The sequence below is a fragment of the Microcaecilia unicolor genome, chromosome 5 (assembly GCF_901765095.1).
Source record: "Microcaecilia unicolor chromosome 5, aMicUni1.1, whole genome shotgun sequence".
Lineage (NCBI taxonomy): Eukaryota > Metazoa > Chordata > Amphibia > Gymnophiona > Siphonopidae > Microcaecilia > Microcaecilia unicolor.
This window is the reverse complement of record NC_044035.1, coordinates 55,034,278-55,052,070: the sequence shown is the minus strand read 5'-3', so window position 1 is coordinate 55,052,070 and position 17,793 is coordinate 55,034,278. Positions and strand designations below refer to the sequence as shown.

Here is a 17,793-nt window from a genome sequence, read left to right as displayed (position 1 = left end):
CATGGTGATGCTACCTAGCTTGTTTCTATTGATCTCACTTCAGCATTTGATTTGGTCAGGCTTCTCTTTAGACTTCTTTCTATTGGTATTTCAGGCATGGTGTTTAACTGGTTTTCTTCCTTCCTCAGTGTCTCTCCCTTATCCCATTGTGATCATTATTGTAACCAGGTACCTCTTAGTGCAGCCAAGGATAGAACAATCTCCTCCAGCCACAGGCTCCTGGTACGGTCAAGAAATAAATGTCCACCATCAACTTCACTCTTAAGGACTTTATTCCATGCAGGTTTCTAGTAGACCTGATACACAGTTCCAACAGCAGCATTCACCTTCAATCTTAAGCACATGTAAGCCACCTGAAAGTGTGTGGCAAATAGTCCCCTTTAAGCAGCAGGCTATCAGCACATACCAGGATTCAATACGGGCTCACATTCAGCTCCAGTCTGGGCTCTTTATCCAGTGCACAATAAACAGTAGTTCAATTCCAAATAGAAGCAGTTCATTCAATTCATCACAGTTAAATCACAAAGCAGCAGTTTCTACTTTCTACTCTCTCTACCTTCAGGAGAGTTCAATACTTTAGGGACTCCTCATACCCAAGGGATTTCACCCTGCATCAGCCTCACTGGTAAATTCAATACTTTAGGGACCTCCCTTACCCAAGGTTTTTCAGCCTGCAACTGCTTCTCTCCCCTGGGACTCCTTCCCACCTGCCTAATCAATCCCTGGCTTCTGCTCTCACAACCAATCATTCTCTTTCCATTAGCTTCCCCCACACCCATACCAGCTGAGTGGAGCATTAGGCTAATGATGAGCTCCTGCACACAGGGTTTCCTATCTCTTTCCGCCTAGTGGTAGCCAATCTACACGTCGTGCCAGCTTATACCCATGTCTTCCCCTATTGCAGCTAGGAGTCCAGTCCGGGTTCTTCATCTCACCTCCTGGCTCCTTGCCTGCAATGCCTTCTGGGACTTGTATTTCAGACTGAAACTGCCTTAACCCAACTATCCTGGATGTGACTTTATCACATTATCCACTTGGCTGTGGTGTTCCTCAAGGGTCTGTTCTGTTACAAGTTTCTCTTTAATATATTTCTTATTCTGTTACTAACTTTAATCTAGAGCTTCTGTACGATCAAATTGTATGTTTATGCAGACAATATTTTGTTGGTCTCAGGTAAGATCTTAAAATCCTGATCTTTCCTCCTTGCAAGCCTGTCTAGATTCCATGGATACTTGGTTAACTTCACATTGCCTTTTGTTGAATCCCTCTAAAACTGTACCTTTATGGGTGACAGGGAGGCCTTCTTTTTCTGAAATAGCTCCTTAAATTTGAAACTCTCCTGTGGTTTTAGTAGACATTTAAGTATTTAGATGTGTACAGCGCTGCGTACATCTAGTAGCGCTATAGAAATGATTAGTAGTAGTAGATTTTGGATTCCAAACGTTTTTTAGTTCTCATACCTCTTCTGTAGCGGAGCGGAGGAGTGGCCTAGTGGTTAGGGTGGTGGACTTTGGTCCTGAGGAACTGAGTTCAATTCCCACCTCAGGCACAGGCAGCTCCTTGTGACTCTGGGCAAGTCACTTAACCCTCCATTGCCCCATGTAAGCCGCATTGAGCCTGCCATGAGTGGGAAAGTGCGGGGTACAAATGTAACAAAAAAAAAAAAGTCTTGTTTCCATTTTCTTTAACTTATTCGCTCGTTGTGTCGTTCTCTTGATGAAACCTCTTGTGCTACTCTTTTTTTGTTCCCTTGTATCTTCCCGGCCTGACTACTGTAACATCCTGTTATCTGGTCTTCCTAAGACTTTTGTTAGGCACTTAAAAACAATACAAAACATTTCTGTTCATCTTTTAGGCTCACAGGTCAGATCATGTTACTCCACTCCTAGCTCATCATTGGTTACCTGTTCCTTAATGCATTCACTTCAAGATACTTAGCTCATAAGGTTCTCCACCAGGGGCGTAGCCAGACTTCAACGGTAGGGGGGTCCAGAGCTGAGGTGAGGGGGCACATTCTAGCCCCACCCCCCACCCCCGCCCACCATTGTCAACACCTCCAACAACTTTGACCCCCGCCCGCCGTCGCCTACCACCTTTGCTGGCGGGGGACCCCAACCCCTGCCAGCCGAAGTCTTCTTCCTTCGTTTGGTTTCTGACTGAGTCTGACGTGCAGGACGTCAGACTCAGAAACCAAATGAAGGAAGAAGACTTCGGCTGGCAGGGGTTGGGGTCCCCGCCAGTAAAGGTAGTTGGCGGCGGGAGGGGCGGGTTGAGAGGGTCGCCGGCAGGGGAGTCCAGGGCCAAATCTACGGGGGCACAGGCCCCCATGGCCCCATAGCAGCTACGCCCCTGTTCTCCACACTGGTATCCCTGCTTACCTTTCCACAATTATTAGTCCCTGTACTCCATCCTGTTTGTTATGTTCAGTTTTTGCCCACCATTTTTCGCTTCCTTTAGTCTATTTTTCTTGCCTAGAATCCACCAGTCATTCAGCATTTTTTTATATATTGTTTCCACACTTTGGAATTCCCTTCCCCTTTCACTGTGTTCACAACCTTCCAATGTTCAATTTAAGGCCTTATTAAAATTTGTTCTCTATGGCTTTCCCTGGGGATGGGTCTACAAGCAATGTGCAGTCCTTAGCAGGGGGGTGGGGGGAGGTTGTTTTTAAGATAACTAGGTCTTAGTCTCCTTTCTTTTTCTCTTTCCTGTTGATTTTAATGGAGTTCTTTTTCCCTTGTTTTAGTTTTATTGTGAACCACTTTGATTGTGTGGAATGGTGGTACGTCAAGTTTTGAATAAATTAAACTAAACTACTTTCGGTCTCAAAGACTACATATTATTTGCATGCAATTAGTGTTGAGGATTGGGTAGCTATTTTTCTGTGCTGTTCTGTGCTATTTCCTGGACGCTGTTGCTATAACACTGGAGTTCTGAGCATCGGCCTATGACAAAGTTGGACCGCAAAAAAGGAAGTCCTTTGCCTGGTTAGCTATGTGGGAGACCGTACTAAACATAGGCCAAAACCGATAACTTCCATGTTCACAGCTGACCTGAATATTCAGTGCTGGTGCCCAGATATGGCCTGGCCTCAAATATTTTGGTCATCAGAAAAATGTATGTAATAATCAGCAGTGTATGTATAGGTCAAAACTAAGAGAAGTTGAGGAAGCAGCATTGCAGTTTAAAGATATTTTATTACATAGCAGAGGTTTTAGGAGAGAATGAAATGTGATTTGGGGCAGATTTACCTGCACACACCTTGTTGAAGAAAAAGTTGCAGCTGCCAGCATATGTTCTTTTTACAGACTCTCTCTCCCCTCCCCACCCCACCCCCATTTTTGCTTCTTCTGCACTTCTATTGGAACAGTTCTGCTGAGAAACGCCAGCTCCTGTTTTGAAGAGCCAGTAGAGGATGACTTTGTTTTATTAACGGACCAATCAGAGTACGTATTGACAATTGCTCATAGATTTGCCAAATCCTGTGTAGATCAGAGTGTGTGGTAGAGACACCACATCTGGTATAATCTTGTTTTTCTCCTGATGACTTCCATAAAATCCTAGTACTTCCTGCCCCTGGTGTGTGAGTAATTAGTTGCTCTGAACATTACTGTTTCTGGGATTACAGAGTGGGCCTCAGATTACCTGAAGAGAAAAGGTTCCTGTTGCAACTAGGCATCAGTGCGAGTGCTTTTCTGTAGCATCCATGAAAGGTATATAAAATGGAGGCAGGACCTTTTGGAGGAAAAGTGTAAGCAGTGAAAAACACAATAACTTTATCAGAGATGGTAGAAAACTGGCTGTTACTGGAAGGACAAGATAGGAGAAAGTTTAAAAAGGCACTCAGATATATAGGTTTATGCTTCCCATTTTGAGGTTAAAGTGGGCATCACTTCTTCCCTTAGGATCCCCTAGACCAGGGGTAGGCAGTTCTAGGCCTCGATAGCCCCTGGGAGGTCAGATTTTTAGGATATCCACAATGAACATGCAGGAAAAAGATTTGCATGCACTGCTTTCTTGGTATGCAAATCTAGCTTTTGCATATTCATTGTGGATATCCTGAAAACCTGACCTGTCTAAGGCTCTCAAGGATCAAAATTGCCTACTCCTGCCCTAGATCACCAGAGCTATCAAAGGTAGACCCCGGAGGGGGGGTGGGGGAGCTGCTGTTGTATTCAGGTGGGGGAGGGAGGGAGGGGCTTCAGCAGATATTCAATGCCAGTGCCCAGATAGCTAACCGGGCAAAGATAGTCCTGTCAGTCTGGTTAGCTCTGCATGCACTAGCAGTGAATATTGCCAGCACCTGCATAACTGCCAACTTCACCCCTTTAACAGTCCTCAACTTCCCGGTTTCAGATTGGCTGTGTTTTAGTGCCGAAATTCAGCAGCACTGTCTGGTTAAGTGCCGCTGAATATCAGTGGTTGACCCACTGAGTGCAATCTAAGTGGACAGGAGCCTCTCCTGTGTTTCGGCACTACTGCCTGCAAGAAAGTGAAATTTAAAACAGACATCAAAATACATAGAGAATATACAGCAATGTAAGATAAAAATAATGTAATAAAATAGACATTTATGAAAACAAAAGCAAAAAATTCAGTATATAGCAAAAGCCAAAGTATTGAATGTTCTTAATCACAAAATCAATGTCATATAGAATGCCAGCCAGTAAATTAAATCTAAAATATTAACAACAAATGAACATACCTGAGATGATATAGGAAGCGAAGTGAATAAAGAACTGTACTATTCAAAATCAACAGATTCCCTCAAAATCACTGAGCACTTAAAATACCTATTTACCCAAAGAAACCTGTCAATTCTATCCCCTCGATCATAAAACTATGCTATGCAGTAAAACTGTAACGAAGATTATATATCCCTGGTTTTCCTGTATAGTATCCTTTTCCATTTTCCGAATTACTTTGTCCCTAAAGCGATCATGCAACTTTCATTCCATAGCTGTTTTATCTATCTTCTTCCCCTTTTACGTTTTGATTATTAACATTCCCCAAAAAGAAATTCTGACATGAATTCATGGTTTCACCATCATTTTGCAGGGTATAATGCTCCATGCTTAATGCTGTGTCCTCATTATTCAGACAGGTTTCCAGATAAAAGTAGCCACTAACCAGACAAATGCCCTAGGTGTGACCTATGCATGGCTTTTCAGTAACACTATACAGGCTTGGTACTATCTAGATAGTGCTGGGGCAGCGCGTGGGCATTTTACCCACCTATATTGAGTCCCCTACTTGTATGGCACACTGAATATCACCGCTCTCCGGGTAGTGGAGGCGTTGAACGTTCTATAAGTATATTCAGTGACACTCGCTATTCAGATAGTGGCACTATTAAACTTTGCGGCTGGCGTTTTAAACAAACGTCAACTGTGTTGTTTAAATATTGACCCAACTGTATTTTTGAGTTTTTATAATAACTGAGTTGTAATGTTGTCTTACTGGATAGATAATTTGACCCAAAATGAAATGTCCCAAGGTGAAAAGAGTTTTTGTCCACAAAGAGGAAGTGATTATCTCTTTTTGTTTTGTTTTTTTCCCCTTGATCTTTCTTCCTCCTCCTTGTGAAGGACACTCTGTGCCTCCCTATGGGTAGGAAATATCACCATCCAGATAAAGGAGAAGCAGCTGAGAGACCTCTTTAAGAAGTAAGTTCATATGTCTTTGGCATGTTGGAGTAGCCTAGTGAAAACAGTGGCCTGAGAACCAGGGTAGCCAGTGATTTCAAACCTACTGCTACCACTAGCACTCGTGGTGAATTTAGGCAACTTACTTAACCCTTCATTCCCTCAGGTACACAACTTTATTTATTTATTAGGATTTATTTTCCGCCTTTTTGAAGGAATTCACTCAAGGCGGTGTACAGTAAGAATAGATCAAACATGAGTAATAGGCAATTACAGCAGTAAAAATAAAAACAATACAAAGTATGGCATGGTATACTGCTTACAGTGTCAACGCAATACGTAATAGAGCATTATAATTGATAGTGAAGGGTAAAAAAAGATGTAACATATAGATAAGAAAGTAGGAAGAATTAGAAAGTAAGGTGATTGATTTATAGAAAGTTGCACATGAGGTTGGAGAAATGGTTAAATATTATCTCAGGGTAGGAGTGGATAAACATGTCCTGCTGCAGTATATTGTAAGCCCTCTTGAGCTCTTGTACCTCTCTCTGTACAGCTTGGATTTGGAAAAGTAAACAATCAAATCTAAAATCCAAATCCAACATCACCTGCCCCTGTGGACCTCAGAGCTATGAGAAAGCTGCAGAGGGATCCGGGTTGAGTGGGAGGTGAGAGGGCGGGATGTGGTGGCTGCGACGGGGTTACTTTAGGAGTGGAACTTACTCGCAGCCCTCAGCTATGTTTATACTTGTGGAAGGATGGGGGGAGAACTTGGTACTTCACACTGCCCCTATAAGTCCACCAGTGATTGGATTGAAAGATCCTTCTTAAAGACTTGTTGCCCTGATTTTGCCAGGTATTTGTGACCTGGATTGGCCACTATTGGAAACAGGATGCTGGGCTTGATGGACCTTTGGTCTGTCCCAGTTTGGCAATACTTATGTACTTATGAGATATGGAGGGCCATTACGTGTTGCAACCACTCATACCAGTTAACTGTGTCTCAGTTTGACTGCACACCTCTCTCTGCCTTGGACCTGCACATGTTTTAGTATTTTAAAAATGTACATTAGCGTTTGAATCGCTGAATTGTGAAAGACTGTATGACACCAGTGTAAGTAATACTGGCTAGTGCCATTCCCTCTGCTGTTACGGTTTGTCAGTCCTCATGATTTAGCCCATTAGAGTTGGCACTTATGTATCAGTGTCCAGTAAGTGTAACTTTCTTTTCTGGACAATGAAATAGTTTTCAGAAGGTTCTAGTTGGCTAAGTGAGGAATTAGATAGCTAGATCTATCACAGTAACAATTGTCTCTCACTGGATACCTGACTATAACTACTTAGCTTAACTGCTGTTAAGCAGGTGTTCCAAAGGGTTTGTTGGGATCAGGGAGCAAACTACACACACTGAAGAAAAAAAAAAAGTTTCAAAAATGCATTAAAACCAATATTGACACAGAAATACTGTGTGTCTTGCTCCTAAATAACTTACTGAAATTTTCCCAAGTATCATTTTTGCTGAAGCTTTATTATGTTGGTTTACCCATACCAGTAGTTCTTCTGCCTTACTGATTTTTTTTTCCCCAGACCAGCATCCTTATTTGTATGGGGATATTTTCTGTTCAGCTTTTAAGTGGGTATTAAAATTCTGATCAGTTTTTCCCACATTGGTTAAAAGTTTGTGGCCTTTTCTTTTTAGTTACGGTGAGATCGACAGCATTCGGCTTCTGTGTGAACGATTCTGTGCATTTGTCAACTTTAAATGTCCCTCAGCTGCAGCCAGAGCTTTGGATGAATTGCAGGTAAATTTGCATTGGTGTGGGAGAAAGGAAACGTGATACAGGTCACTGTTTCAACTGTTTGTTTATTTCCTAATGATACATGAGCTCAAAAAGTGAAACTGGTGAAAATTACATGGTAAAATACTGATGGCATCAATTAAGTATTGTTTGGTTCACCCATTCTGACCTGTCTTTGCTATTCAAGTTCAGTGCCCTTTGCTCTTACTACCACTGTCCTGGAGGAACTCTTCCAACACTGTAGCCCTGTAAGTTTGACAGGCGGCAGGAGGTCACTTTTTTATCATTAACCGGGGACTGTAGCCCAGCCTTTTACCACATTGCTGTAGGTCAATGCTTTCATAACCAAAACCTTGATACTGTTCTGTGCTGGTTGACTTGGTCACCTTTTTGCTGAGAGCTTGATACAGCCTTATTACTTGATACAAGTCAGCTTTTTCTGCCTACCGTTCTGGGTTAAATGTTCACTTGTGTTTGTATATTAGGCCCCCATTTTTTACCCTCCTCCCCTTCTGTTGCCCTTACCATCACCATGTGTAGCATGCTTGAATTTTGTTATGGTTTTAGTGATTAGTGAAAGTCTATTCCAGGTATTTGCTACCCTTTCAGTAAAGAGGGCTTTTTTTCTCATTTCTTCTTCCTCCTTGACCTCCCTCTGCCTCCATCCCCCCCCCCCCCCCACCCCCCCCAAACAATGAAAACTGATATAGGTTAATAAAGTGTCTGTGTGTTGTAAGTACAGTAGAAACAGTTAAAACAAGAGATTCCATAGTGGATCAGACTAAAGGTCCATCGAGCCCAGCATCTTGTTCAGGTCACAAGTACCCAGCAGGATCCCAAGGAGTAAGATCATTCCTTAACGTTCACAATGGCTCTCCCAAGTCTACATGGCTAAGAATGGCTTATGAACTTTTTCTATTTAAAGCCTTTGTAAATCGAGCTATGTTAAGTCCCTTGACCACATTCTTAGGCAACAAATTCCACAGTTTAATTTTACATTGAGTGAAATTTTACTTATTTTGATGTGTTTAAAACGTACTACCTCCCTGCTTCACGGATGGTCCCTTTTTATTTTTTTTGAAACAGATAAATAATTGTTCCGTATTTACCCATTCCACTCCTCATGATTTTACAAACCTCTGTCATATCTCTTCTCAGCCGTCTCTTCTCCAGACTGGAGATCTGTACCCTGTTCAGTCTTTTTCTTTGTAGCGTTAAGTGATGAGAAAAGCAAGCTTGTCTACTTGTACTTAAACTCTGGTATTGCACTCAGAATATTATAGCTAATAAATTATTTTTGAAGAAATCATTATTCTCCAAGGGCAATCAGGTCCAGTTGTATTCCTACTTGCAGGTGACATCATCTGGCTGCCATATAGATGTTTCAAGAAAATTCTAGCAGCATTTTATCGTGCATGAGGGAGTGCCTTCCTGCGCAACAATCGTGGGTCTGGGTCTCTGTCTTTGTTTTTCTGCGGAGTAGGGGGATGCATCTTCGCGGTCTCCCCTCGGCACTTTTTTTTTCTGTGCTTTTGCAGTTCCTTCCCATGTGGATATTTTTCCTTCATTTCTTCATTGTTGTCTAATTTTATTTTTAAATTATTTTCCTTCAAGTTTTCTCTCTTTTGTGTGGCTCAATAGGCCCGCTTAGGCCTGAGCACTGACCTTGATTTAGGCTCGAACCATTTTTTTTTTTTGTATTTCAAAATTGATGAATTTAATTTGGCCGCAATCATTTTTTTGATGTTCAAGAGGTGTGCCCAATGTAATCTGGTGATCTCTGTGACGGACCCGCACACTTGGTGCATCAGGTGCCTCAGGCCTAACCATGACCCCTAACTCTTGTACTCTGTTTCAAAATGCAGTTGAGGACACAGAGGGTGCATCAGGTCCAGCTGGAGAGACTTTTTGGCTCATCGAAGGCTGATCCATCGACAATGGCACCAGAAGCATTGACCTCGATGGCTGCTCAAACATCTGCTACCACTGGGATTGCACTGGCATCAAGGAGGTCTCCACCTCCTTTGACATCAGGTGCTAATAGCAGACCCAACACCGAGGATGAGTACTGGTTCAACAACACCCTCATAAGCACCGAAATATAGCAGTGCTAAATGTTGCAGGAATTCCAAGAAGCACAAGCATCGATTCATAGGGCCAGGAACGTCGGGGCATCGGCATTGACAGTACCCGAGGAGCACTCCCCCTCCTTGATGGAGATGCCAGTGTGCCAGTCTCCAGGCAGGCAGGTTCCCACTTCTGGTTTGACATGGCTTTTTTACAGACTGTCCTGGCTCCCCAGCCTTTGCCAATGCCTGCCTTTGATAAGCAGTACTGAGCCATATTCGGGGAAGAACTGGCTGGCCTTTCACAATTAATATGTATCTAGTTTCAGGTAAATTGACCTTGAGACCTCAACGTTTTGAGTCCCTAATGTCCTAGCATTCTTGTTTTCACTGAGCTTGGTAGCGAGGAATTCCCAGATGTGAAAATACGAATGGCCTGCTTGTCAGAGAAAGCGAAGTTGCTTTCCTATAGCAGGTATTCTTCGAGGACTGCAGACCAAGTATTCTCACATACCCTCCCACCTCCCCTAGGAGTTGTATTCCTTAAGCTATACTATCCTGCTGAGGAATCTGCACTCGCATGTCGGGCAGGAATACACCTGAACATGCGTGGTAGGACACTGCTAGAATTTTCTAGTAGCTCTATATGCTAGGCAGTGTCTGCACCAAGGTCCGTTGGATGATGTCACCCACATGTGAGAATATTTGGCCTGCTGTCCTCTGAGAACGCCTGCTACAGGTGAGTAACTTTGTTTTTTCCACTCATGTATCAATGTTAAGATTTGAGACAATTTTAAAGTATACTCTCTCAGCATAGTAACATAATAGAAATGGCCCATCCAGTCTAACTAGTAAGGTGGTTAGGGTTTTAACTGCTGCTCTGTCCAGGTTTTCCTCACCCCCAACCCCCATGCCTCCATTGGAAATAGACCATTTTAGGCTACAGTGAGACAGAATTCAGCCCCTGGTTTAAGAGACCAGTGCTTTTACCCAGAGCTATGTAACTGTTTTTGAGTTCATATCAAGTAAAGAAACCATTTTACTTACACTCAGCCCAAGTGGCCTTCTGGTCTTCTAGGTATGTTGCAGATTGACTTTTAGCAAGGGTTCTAGGTTCATTATGTTAGGAGACTCTGTGTAGTGTCTGAAGTATAAGATTGAACAGACTTGTACTGTCAACTGCACTGTTAATACTCTGCAGAGGGATACAGCTGGAGGAAATGAGGTAATTCATTGACAAACTCAGCTAAATAGAAGCAGCAGAGTTACTAGAACAGTGATTTTATTATTATTATTAACATTTGTATAGCGCTACCAGACGCATGCAGCGCTGAACAACTGACACAGAGAGACAGTCCCTGCTCGATAGAGCTTACAATCTAAAAATGCAGACAGACAAGACAATTAAGGGCGAGGAAAGTACTGGGTGAGAAGGAACAAGGATAGGGGAATTGAGTAGTGGTTAGGAGCCAAAAGCAGTGGTGAAAAGGTGGGTTCTCAGCATAGATTTGAAAACAGGTAGAGATGGAGCTAGGCGTACAGGCTCAGGAAGTCCATTCCAGGCATAAGGTGCCGCGAGAGAAAAGGAACGAAGCCTGGAATTAGCAGTGGAGGAGAAGGGGGATGACAAGAGAGATTTGTCCAGCGAGCGGCGTTTACGGGAAGGAATGTAGGGAGAGATGAGAGGTAATGGGGGGCTGCAGAATGGATGCATTTAAAGGTCAGTAAGAGAAGTTTGAACTGTACGTGGAAGCGGACAGGGAGCCAGTGACGTGACTTGAGGAGTGGGCTAGTGTGGGTAAAACGATTTTGGCGGAAAGTCGTGCTGCAGAATTTTAGACAGACTGGAGAGGAGAGAGATGGCTGAGCGGAAGACCAGTGAGAAGCAAATTGCAATAATCCAAGCGAGAGGTGACAAGGGGGCGCATACCATCAGTTTTTTTAAGTATATATATGTATTCATTTAACAAATGAGTATTAAGATTGTATTAAAGTTCAATAATTGCATTTTTAATCATTGTGTTATCTTTAAGACTATTTTTAGTGAAGACAAGTTGGCAAAAGGGCAACAAAACACTTCAAAGATAATGAAATTAGTCAAAAATAACATACATTCAAAAACATGGAAGGCAGCATTCAAAATATATTCTGATTCTCATGTCTGAGCCATAGCAAAATAAAACTCCACTACTAAGCACATTGTGAAAAAAATACAAAACCTGAAAAACTTCATAGCATACATGTACAAATGTATCATTTAACAGCAGCTCTAATTCCTATGATTCAAATAGCAAGAACCCTACATATGAATAGGCAGCACTACAAATGTTAAACTGGGCCCAAAAACACCAATACACTTTCTCTTACTGATAAAACAGAACAAGTGAGACAGCTACAGATCTCTACACAAAATACCATACCGCAATCACATGCAAAACACAGACAGGCCCTCACCAAATACAGAAGGGTGTCGCAAATTAGAAATAGAGATATAAAGACAAAAATTAAACTAGGAACCCCAAAAAGTCAATCTAGGCATGTACCACAACATGGGAGAAATAAAAACAGAAATGCAAAGACATAAGTATTGCCATAGTGGGAAAGACCAACAGTGGCCAATCCAGGACACACATACCTGGCAAGATCCCAAAAAATTACAAAACATTTTATACTTCTTATCCCAGAAATAGTGGATTTTCCCCAAGTCAGTTTAATAATGGTCTATGGACTTTTTCTTTAGGAAGCCGCCCAAACCTTTTTTAAACTCTGCTAAGCTAACCACCTTTACCACATTCTCTGGCAACGAATTCCAGAGTTTAATTACATGTTGAGTGAAGAAACATTTTCTCTGATTTGTTTTAAATTTACTACATTGTAGCTTCATCGCATGCCCCCTAGTCCTAGTATTTTTGGAAAGCGTAAACAGACGCTTCACATCTACCCATTCAACTCCACACATTATTTTATAGACCTATATCATATCTCCCCTCAGCCGCCTTTTCTCCAAGCTGAAGAGCCCTAGCCGCTTTAGCCTTTCCTCATAGGGAACTCGTCCCATCCCCTTTATCATTTTCATCGCCCTTCTCTGCACCTTTTCTAATTCCACTGTATCTTTTTTGAGATGCGGCAACCAGAATTGAACACAATATTCGAGGTGCGGTTGCACCATGGAGCGATACAAAGGCATTATAACATCCTCATTTTTGTTTTCCATTCCTTTCCTAATAATACCTAACATTCTATTTGCTTTCTTAGCCGCAGCAGCACACTGAGCAGAAGGTTTCAACGTATCATCAACGACGACACCTAGATCCATTTCTTGGTCTGTGACTCCTAATGTGGAACCTTGCATGATGTAGCTATAATTTGGGTTCCTCTTTCCCACATGCATCACTTTGCACTTGCTCACATTAAGCGTCATCTGCCATTTAGATGCCCAGTCTCCCAGTCTCGTAAGGTCCTCTTGTAATTTTTCACAGTCTTCCCGTGATTTAACGACTTTGAATAACTTTGTGTCATCAGCAAATTTAATTACCTCACTAGTTACTCCCATCTCTAGGTCATTTATAAATATGTTAAAAAACAGCGGTCCCAGCACAGAGCCCTGGGGAACCCCACTTACTACCCTTCTCCATTGAGAATACTGACCATTTAACCCTACTCTTTTCTATCTTTTAACCAGTTTTTAATCCACAATAGAACACTACCTCCTATCCCATGACTCTCCAATTTCCTCTGTAGTCTTTCAAGAGGTACTTTGTCAAATGCCATGATGTACATTTCCTGAACTAACAATCTAGTTAATAAATTCAAAATAAAACACTTTTTTTTCTACTTTTGTTGTCTGGACGTTTTTCCTAGCATATTGTTCCTACTTTTTCTTTTTTTCTTTCCTATCTGTCTTCTGCTCTCTTTCCAGGGGCTGCAGTCCATTTCTCTTCTCTCCTCCTGTCTTGTTCTATTCCCTTATTACATGTCTGACATATTGATCTTTCTCTTTTAGCTCTTGCCTCTCTTGTCAACTCAGATTTCAACTGCTTTCTCACCCCGCAGTCCTCTGCTTCTTTTTAATTTTCAACTTCTCATCTCCTTCTCTCACCCCTAGCTCTCCTAGATCCCATCTCATTCCTTCTCCTGCCTCCTAGTCCCTTCTGTCGTTCCTGTACTCCCCATTACTGCATTTCTAACCTCTGTACATATTATCCTTCTTTCACTTATCTCCTTTACAAATCCTCATGATGTCTCTCTCATGGTGTCCCCGTTCCCAATTGCTCTCCTCCCTTCCTCCCTTATAGCCCAGCATCTGCATGTTTTGTCCCTCCCTTTCCCTGTGGTCCATTATCTCTTTCTCTTTCTTCCTTTCCTCCCTGCCCATATGGATCCAAAACCTCTTCTTCTGTCTTCTCTCCCTGCCAAACATCTTTCTCCCTCTCCTCCACCTCCAGGTCTGTCATTTTTCCCCTCCACCTCTTGGATCCAACATTTCTTCCCACCCTCCCTTAAGTCCATCAGTCTTTCTTTCTCGTTCTTCCCTCCTTCCCCTCAGGTCCATAACTTCTGCCCCTCTACCCCTCTCTCCCCCCCCCCCCCCCCCCCCCCCCCGGAACCATGGCTTTTCTCTCTCTCTCTCTTCCCTAAGTCCAGTATTTTTCTCTTTCTTCCCTTCCCTTCCCACAGATCCTGCAAATTTCCTTTTCTTCTCTCCCTTCCCTTCCCTCCACCTCCTCACGGTTTCAGCATTTTTCTTTCTTCCCTTCCCCGTCCACCCCTAGGTGCAACCTCTCTTTCTCTCCAACCCCCCCCCCCCCCCCCCTTTCAAACCTTGTCTTCAAGAACAGCCGCTGCTTGGAGCTTCCCTTCTGAGGCAACTTCCTGTTTATGCATGGGTGGACCAGGGCAGAAGAGATGCTCCAAGCAGGCTGCAGGCAGTGGCTTTCAACTACTGTCACTGCCTTTTAACCTCCTTCGAGAAGTAGTTTAAGGTAGACCGGGTGGGGGTGAGGGAGGAGAATGGAGGAAACAAGGAGAAATGCGAGTTCTCGAAGGGGCAGGCACTGGGGCCCCTGGTGCTCTGTTTGAGCAACTGAGCACTGTCTGAGGACACAGTCAGTCTGCCCTTGCCCACGTCACACCTGGGAAGCAGTCAAGCACACTGGTTGAAAAACGCTGTACTAGACTGTCTTCATAGACTGGTTCAGGATTGGAATAAAGTGGCATAAGGATTAGTCATAAATGTGGATAAAGAATTCTCAAAGCCCATGACAGGAGACTGACTAATATGTACTCTCTTCTGCCAACTGCAGGGTAAAGAACTAGAAAATACAAAGTTAGTAATCAGATATCCTGACCGGTGTTACCGAGCTTTCACTGTGAGCACAGCAGCAGCGCAAACCAAAGCAGTGGCAACCCAGACTGGGTAAGTCTTCCAGAGAAAGACTTCCATTTGAGGTCAAAATAGATTGTACTCTATCCCACAAGATATGGGAGAGAAGATTTCCAGCCCCACACAACTGATGTATGGCCACCCCCCTATATTCCTCCTCTCCAGTGGTTTTCATTTGGTGAGTTGTGACTGGGAATGGAAAATGTACATGCTGAATGTATGGCATTCAGGGTTTTGTCTGCTACCTTTAATTGGGGTTATTCTTGCATGTACTATAGCCGCAGGAGTTGTACACCCTGAATATGTGTTTACCTCCCATGCTTCCTTCAGTATCAAAAGGTTATTGAACTAATAATATTACTATTACATACAGTTAATTGTTTTAACCTTACATTAAAATGTAGTTTTAAAATCTTTCTTTTCCCTGAAATTTCCCAGCTATATAGAGCCTTATCAAGGTGATTGATTACTTTGCTGTCAGTAATCACTCTCACAATATACATTGACACCTAGTATTTGGACACATCTCATAAAATTTCCTTTTTGGGTTGGCTTGAAGGCAAGGTCTTGTTATGGTCATAAATAATATGGGCATACATAATGCAAGATGCCACAGAATAACACAGTAAGTTGCAAATTAAATATTTACCATATACAGTGCTATCGTGTGCTTAAAGCCCACATGAATGATGAGATCCAGGAAGACATTCTATAATGAAAACTATTAAAGTCAAAATGTCTCATATTTGGAAATATGTGCCTTTTCACGTCAGACACTGAACTGTGACCTTGACTTTTTACCTCATTCAGATCCTGTGCTATCAGTTTCAAGACCATTAAGTCAGAAAACACACTGGTAATCAAGGCCTGAGCAATTTCTGTCTGCTAATATTTTGATCCTTCTTACTCTGCAGCTCCAGGCGAAAGGGACCAGTGAGGGGCAACGAATGCTATTTCTGGAGAACTACTGGCTGCCATTTTGGAGAAAAGTGTCGGCATAGGCACATTCCTGAGAATAAAGGTGTAGACAGAAAGCCATGGAAATCGTAAAAAAGCAGACTTGAGCAGTCACTGTCTAGTCGATGTCCATCCATTCCCCCTCCCACCAAGCTCTGGATACCCATCAGATGGATCTTCACTTTGCCATGAAGACAAGGATCAGTACATAGCAGGAGCCAAAAAATGTTTGAAGTGCACTTTGAAAAGAACAAATGACATCACATTCCCTTGTTACCCCCTAATCCAGTACATATGTGAGTGGGTTTGTTCAGATCTCTGTGAAATATCTGAGCAGGTGCACAAGCCGTCCCTTCACTGCTCAGTACTGGTGGGAGCAAGGTGTCCGTTATTGCTCTGTACAGCTGGAAATGAGGGCTAGTGGTGTTGGAGCAACTAGCACTATTGCTGTGTCATAGGGATACCCAAAGCATTCCTGAATCTGGAAGAGGTATAACCTTTAGATGGGCTTTAAGGGCCATTTCCCCATTTTCTGCCTTGTTTTCAAGCATGTATCACACCACTGCTAGTGGGAGCAGGGTATCCTTCAAGATTTCATAGCTCTCTACTGGTGGGAACCGGGGTGTCTTGCAAGCTTTCCACTGGTGAGAATGGGATGATATTTCATCCTTCACAGATTACTCCTAGTTTGAGCAGGGGTGTCATCCTTCAGTACTCAACCATTTTGGGAAGCGGGTGTCCTTTATCCCTCATTCCTCGTGGAACAGGGCAATCTGTGATCATTTAGGTAAAGTGACTGTGTTGAACTGATATTTGCTCCATGTCTGCCATTGTTTTTGGTGTTTCGCCTTTTGCACTTTACAGTACAGTTTCTGTGGGAGAAATCTTTGAGCTGGTCATACTGAAAAAAAAATAAGCAAGTGTATTGTGTGTTGTATTTTATATATTCCTTTTCCTTCTAGATTTAGTCCATACAAGTGGGTGGCATCCCCAACCAGCACATGGAGACACTGAGACTTGTGACATCACTAGTAAGGAGTGCTGCAGCGCTGGAACCTGTCAGTATTTCTGCCTCCAGCAGAAGTTGCAAATGGACAGGTGCCATTTGTGCCCTGTGGTCAAGTCGCTGGCCAGAGGAGCTCTCAGGAATGGGTCTGTGGACCTTTACCTAGATTGAGCATAAGAAGTTTACTCTGAAAGCCCAGGTCTCTGCATCCAGTTGGCAGTTGCTGGTGGTGGTCTTGTGGGGCCCTAGCCAGAACCAAGGTCTGGGATCCCAAAACCTCTGGGTAATGGCCTGGTTTGATAGCAGCTGGCAGTGGTCCTATGGGGCCACAGCCAGCAGGGGGAGTAGGAAAGGGGAAGTACTACTGATCGGTGATTTTAATATGCCAAATGTCGATTGGGGCGTCCCTGCTGCGGGGTCATCTAGAAGCAAAGAGATCCTGGATTCCCTACAGGAAGAATTGTTTCAGCAGTGGGTAATGGAACCGATGTGGGATGGAGCTATTCTGGACCTGGTGCTTGTGAATAGAGAGAATTTTTCTGACGCCAAGGTGGGAGACCATTTGGCATCTAGTGATCACCGAATGGTGTGGTTCAATATTAAGACATGGGAGAGGGCTCATTTGAGGTTGAAGGTCCTGGATTTCAAAAGAACTAACTTTGCCGAGATGGGGGAATTTCTCAGAGATGCGTTAGTAGGATGGGAACAGCTGAAGGAAGTAGAATAGAAATGGACAAGACTGAAAGGCACTATATTAAAGGCAGCAAACCTTTATGTTAGAAAATTACATAAAAGTAAGAGGAAAAGAAGGCTGCTCTAGTTCTCGAACGTAGTAGCTGAAAAGATAAGGGAAAGGAGGTTATCCTTCACACGTTATAAGATGACAGGCGAGAATACCTGAATAAGATAAGGGAAGCTGGAAAAGCTGTCAGGAAAG

The 17,793-nt window shown here is 43.0% G+C and overlaps 1 protein-coding gene across 1 annotated transcript in view; it reads left to right on the top strand.

Moving 5' to 3' along the window:
* LOC115471068 (stress-induced-phosphoprotein 1-like) overlaps positions 1-17,501 on the top strand; it is a 54,931-nt gene extending 37,430 nt beyond the window's left edge. Inside the window, exons 8-12 of the mRNA XM_030204737.1 lie at positions 3,371-3,446; positions 5,589-5,666; positions 7,345-7,447; positions 14,814-14,926; positions 15,808-17,501. Of these exons, the coding sequence (XP_030060597.1) occupies positions 3,371-3,446; positions 5,589-5,666; positions 7,345-7,447; positions 14,814-14,926; positions 15,808-15,943 (506 nt within the window). The 3' untranslated portion in view covers positions 15,944-17,501. The remainder of the gene's footprint in view (positions 1-3,370; positions 3,447-5,588; positions 5,667-7,344; positions 7,448-14,813; positions 14,927-15,807) is intronic.
* Positions 17,502-17,793: the final 292 nt, after the last annotated feature.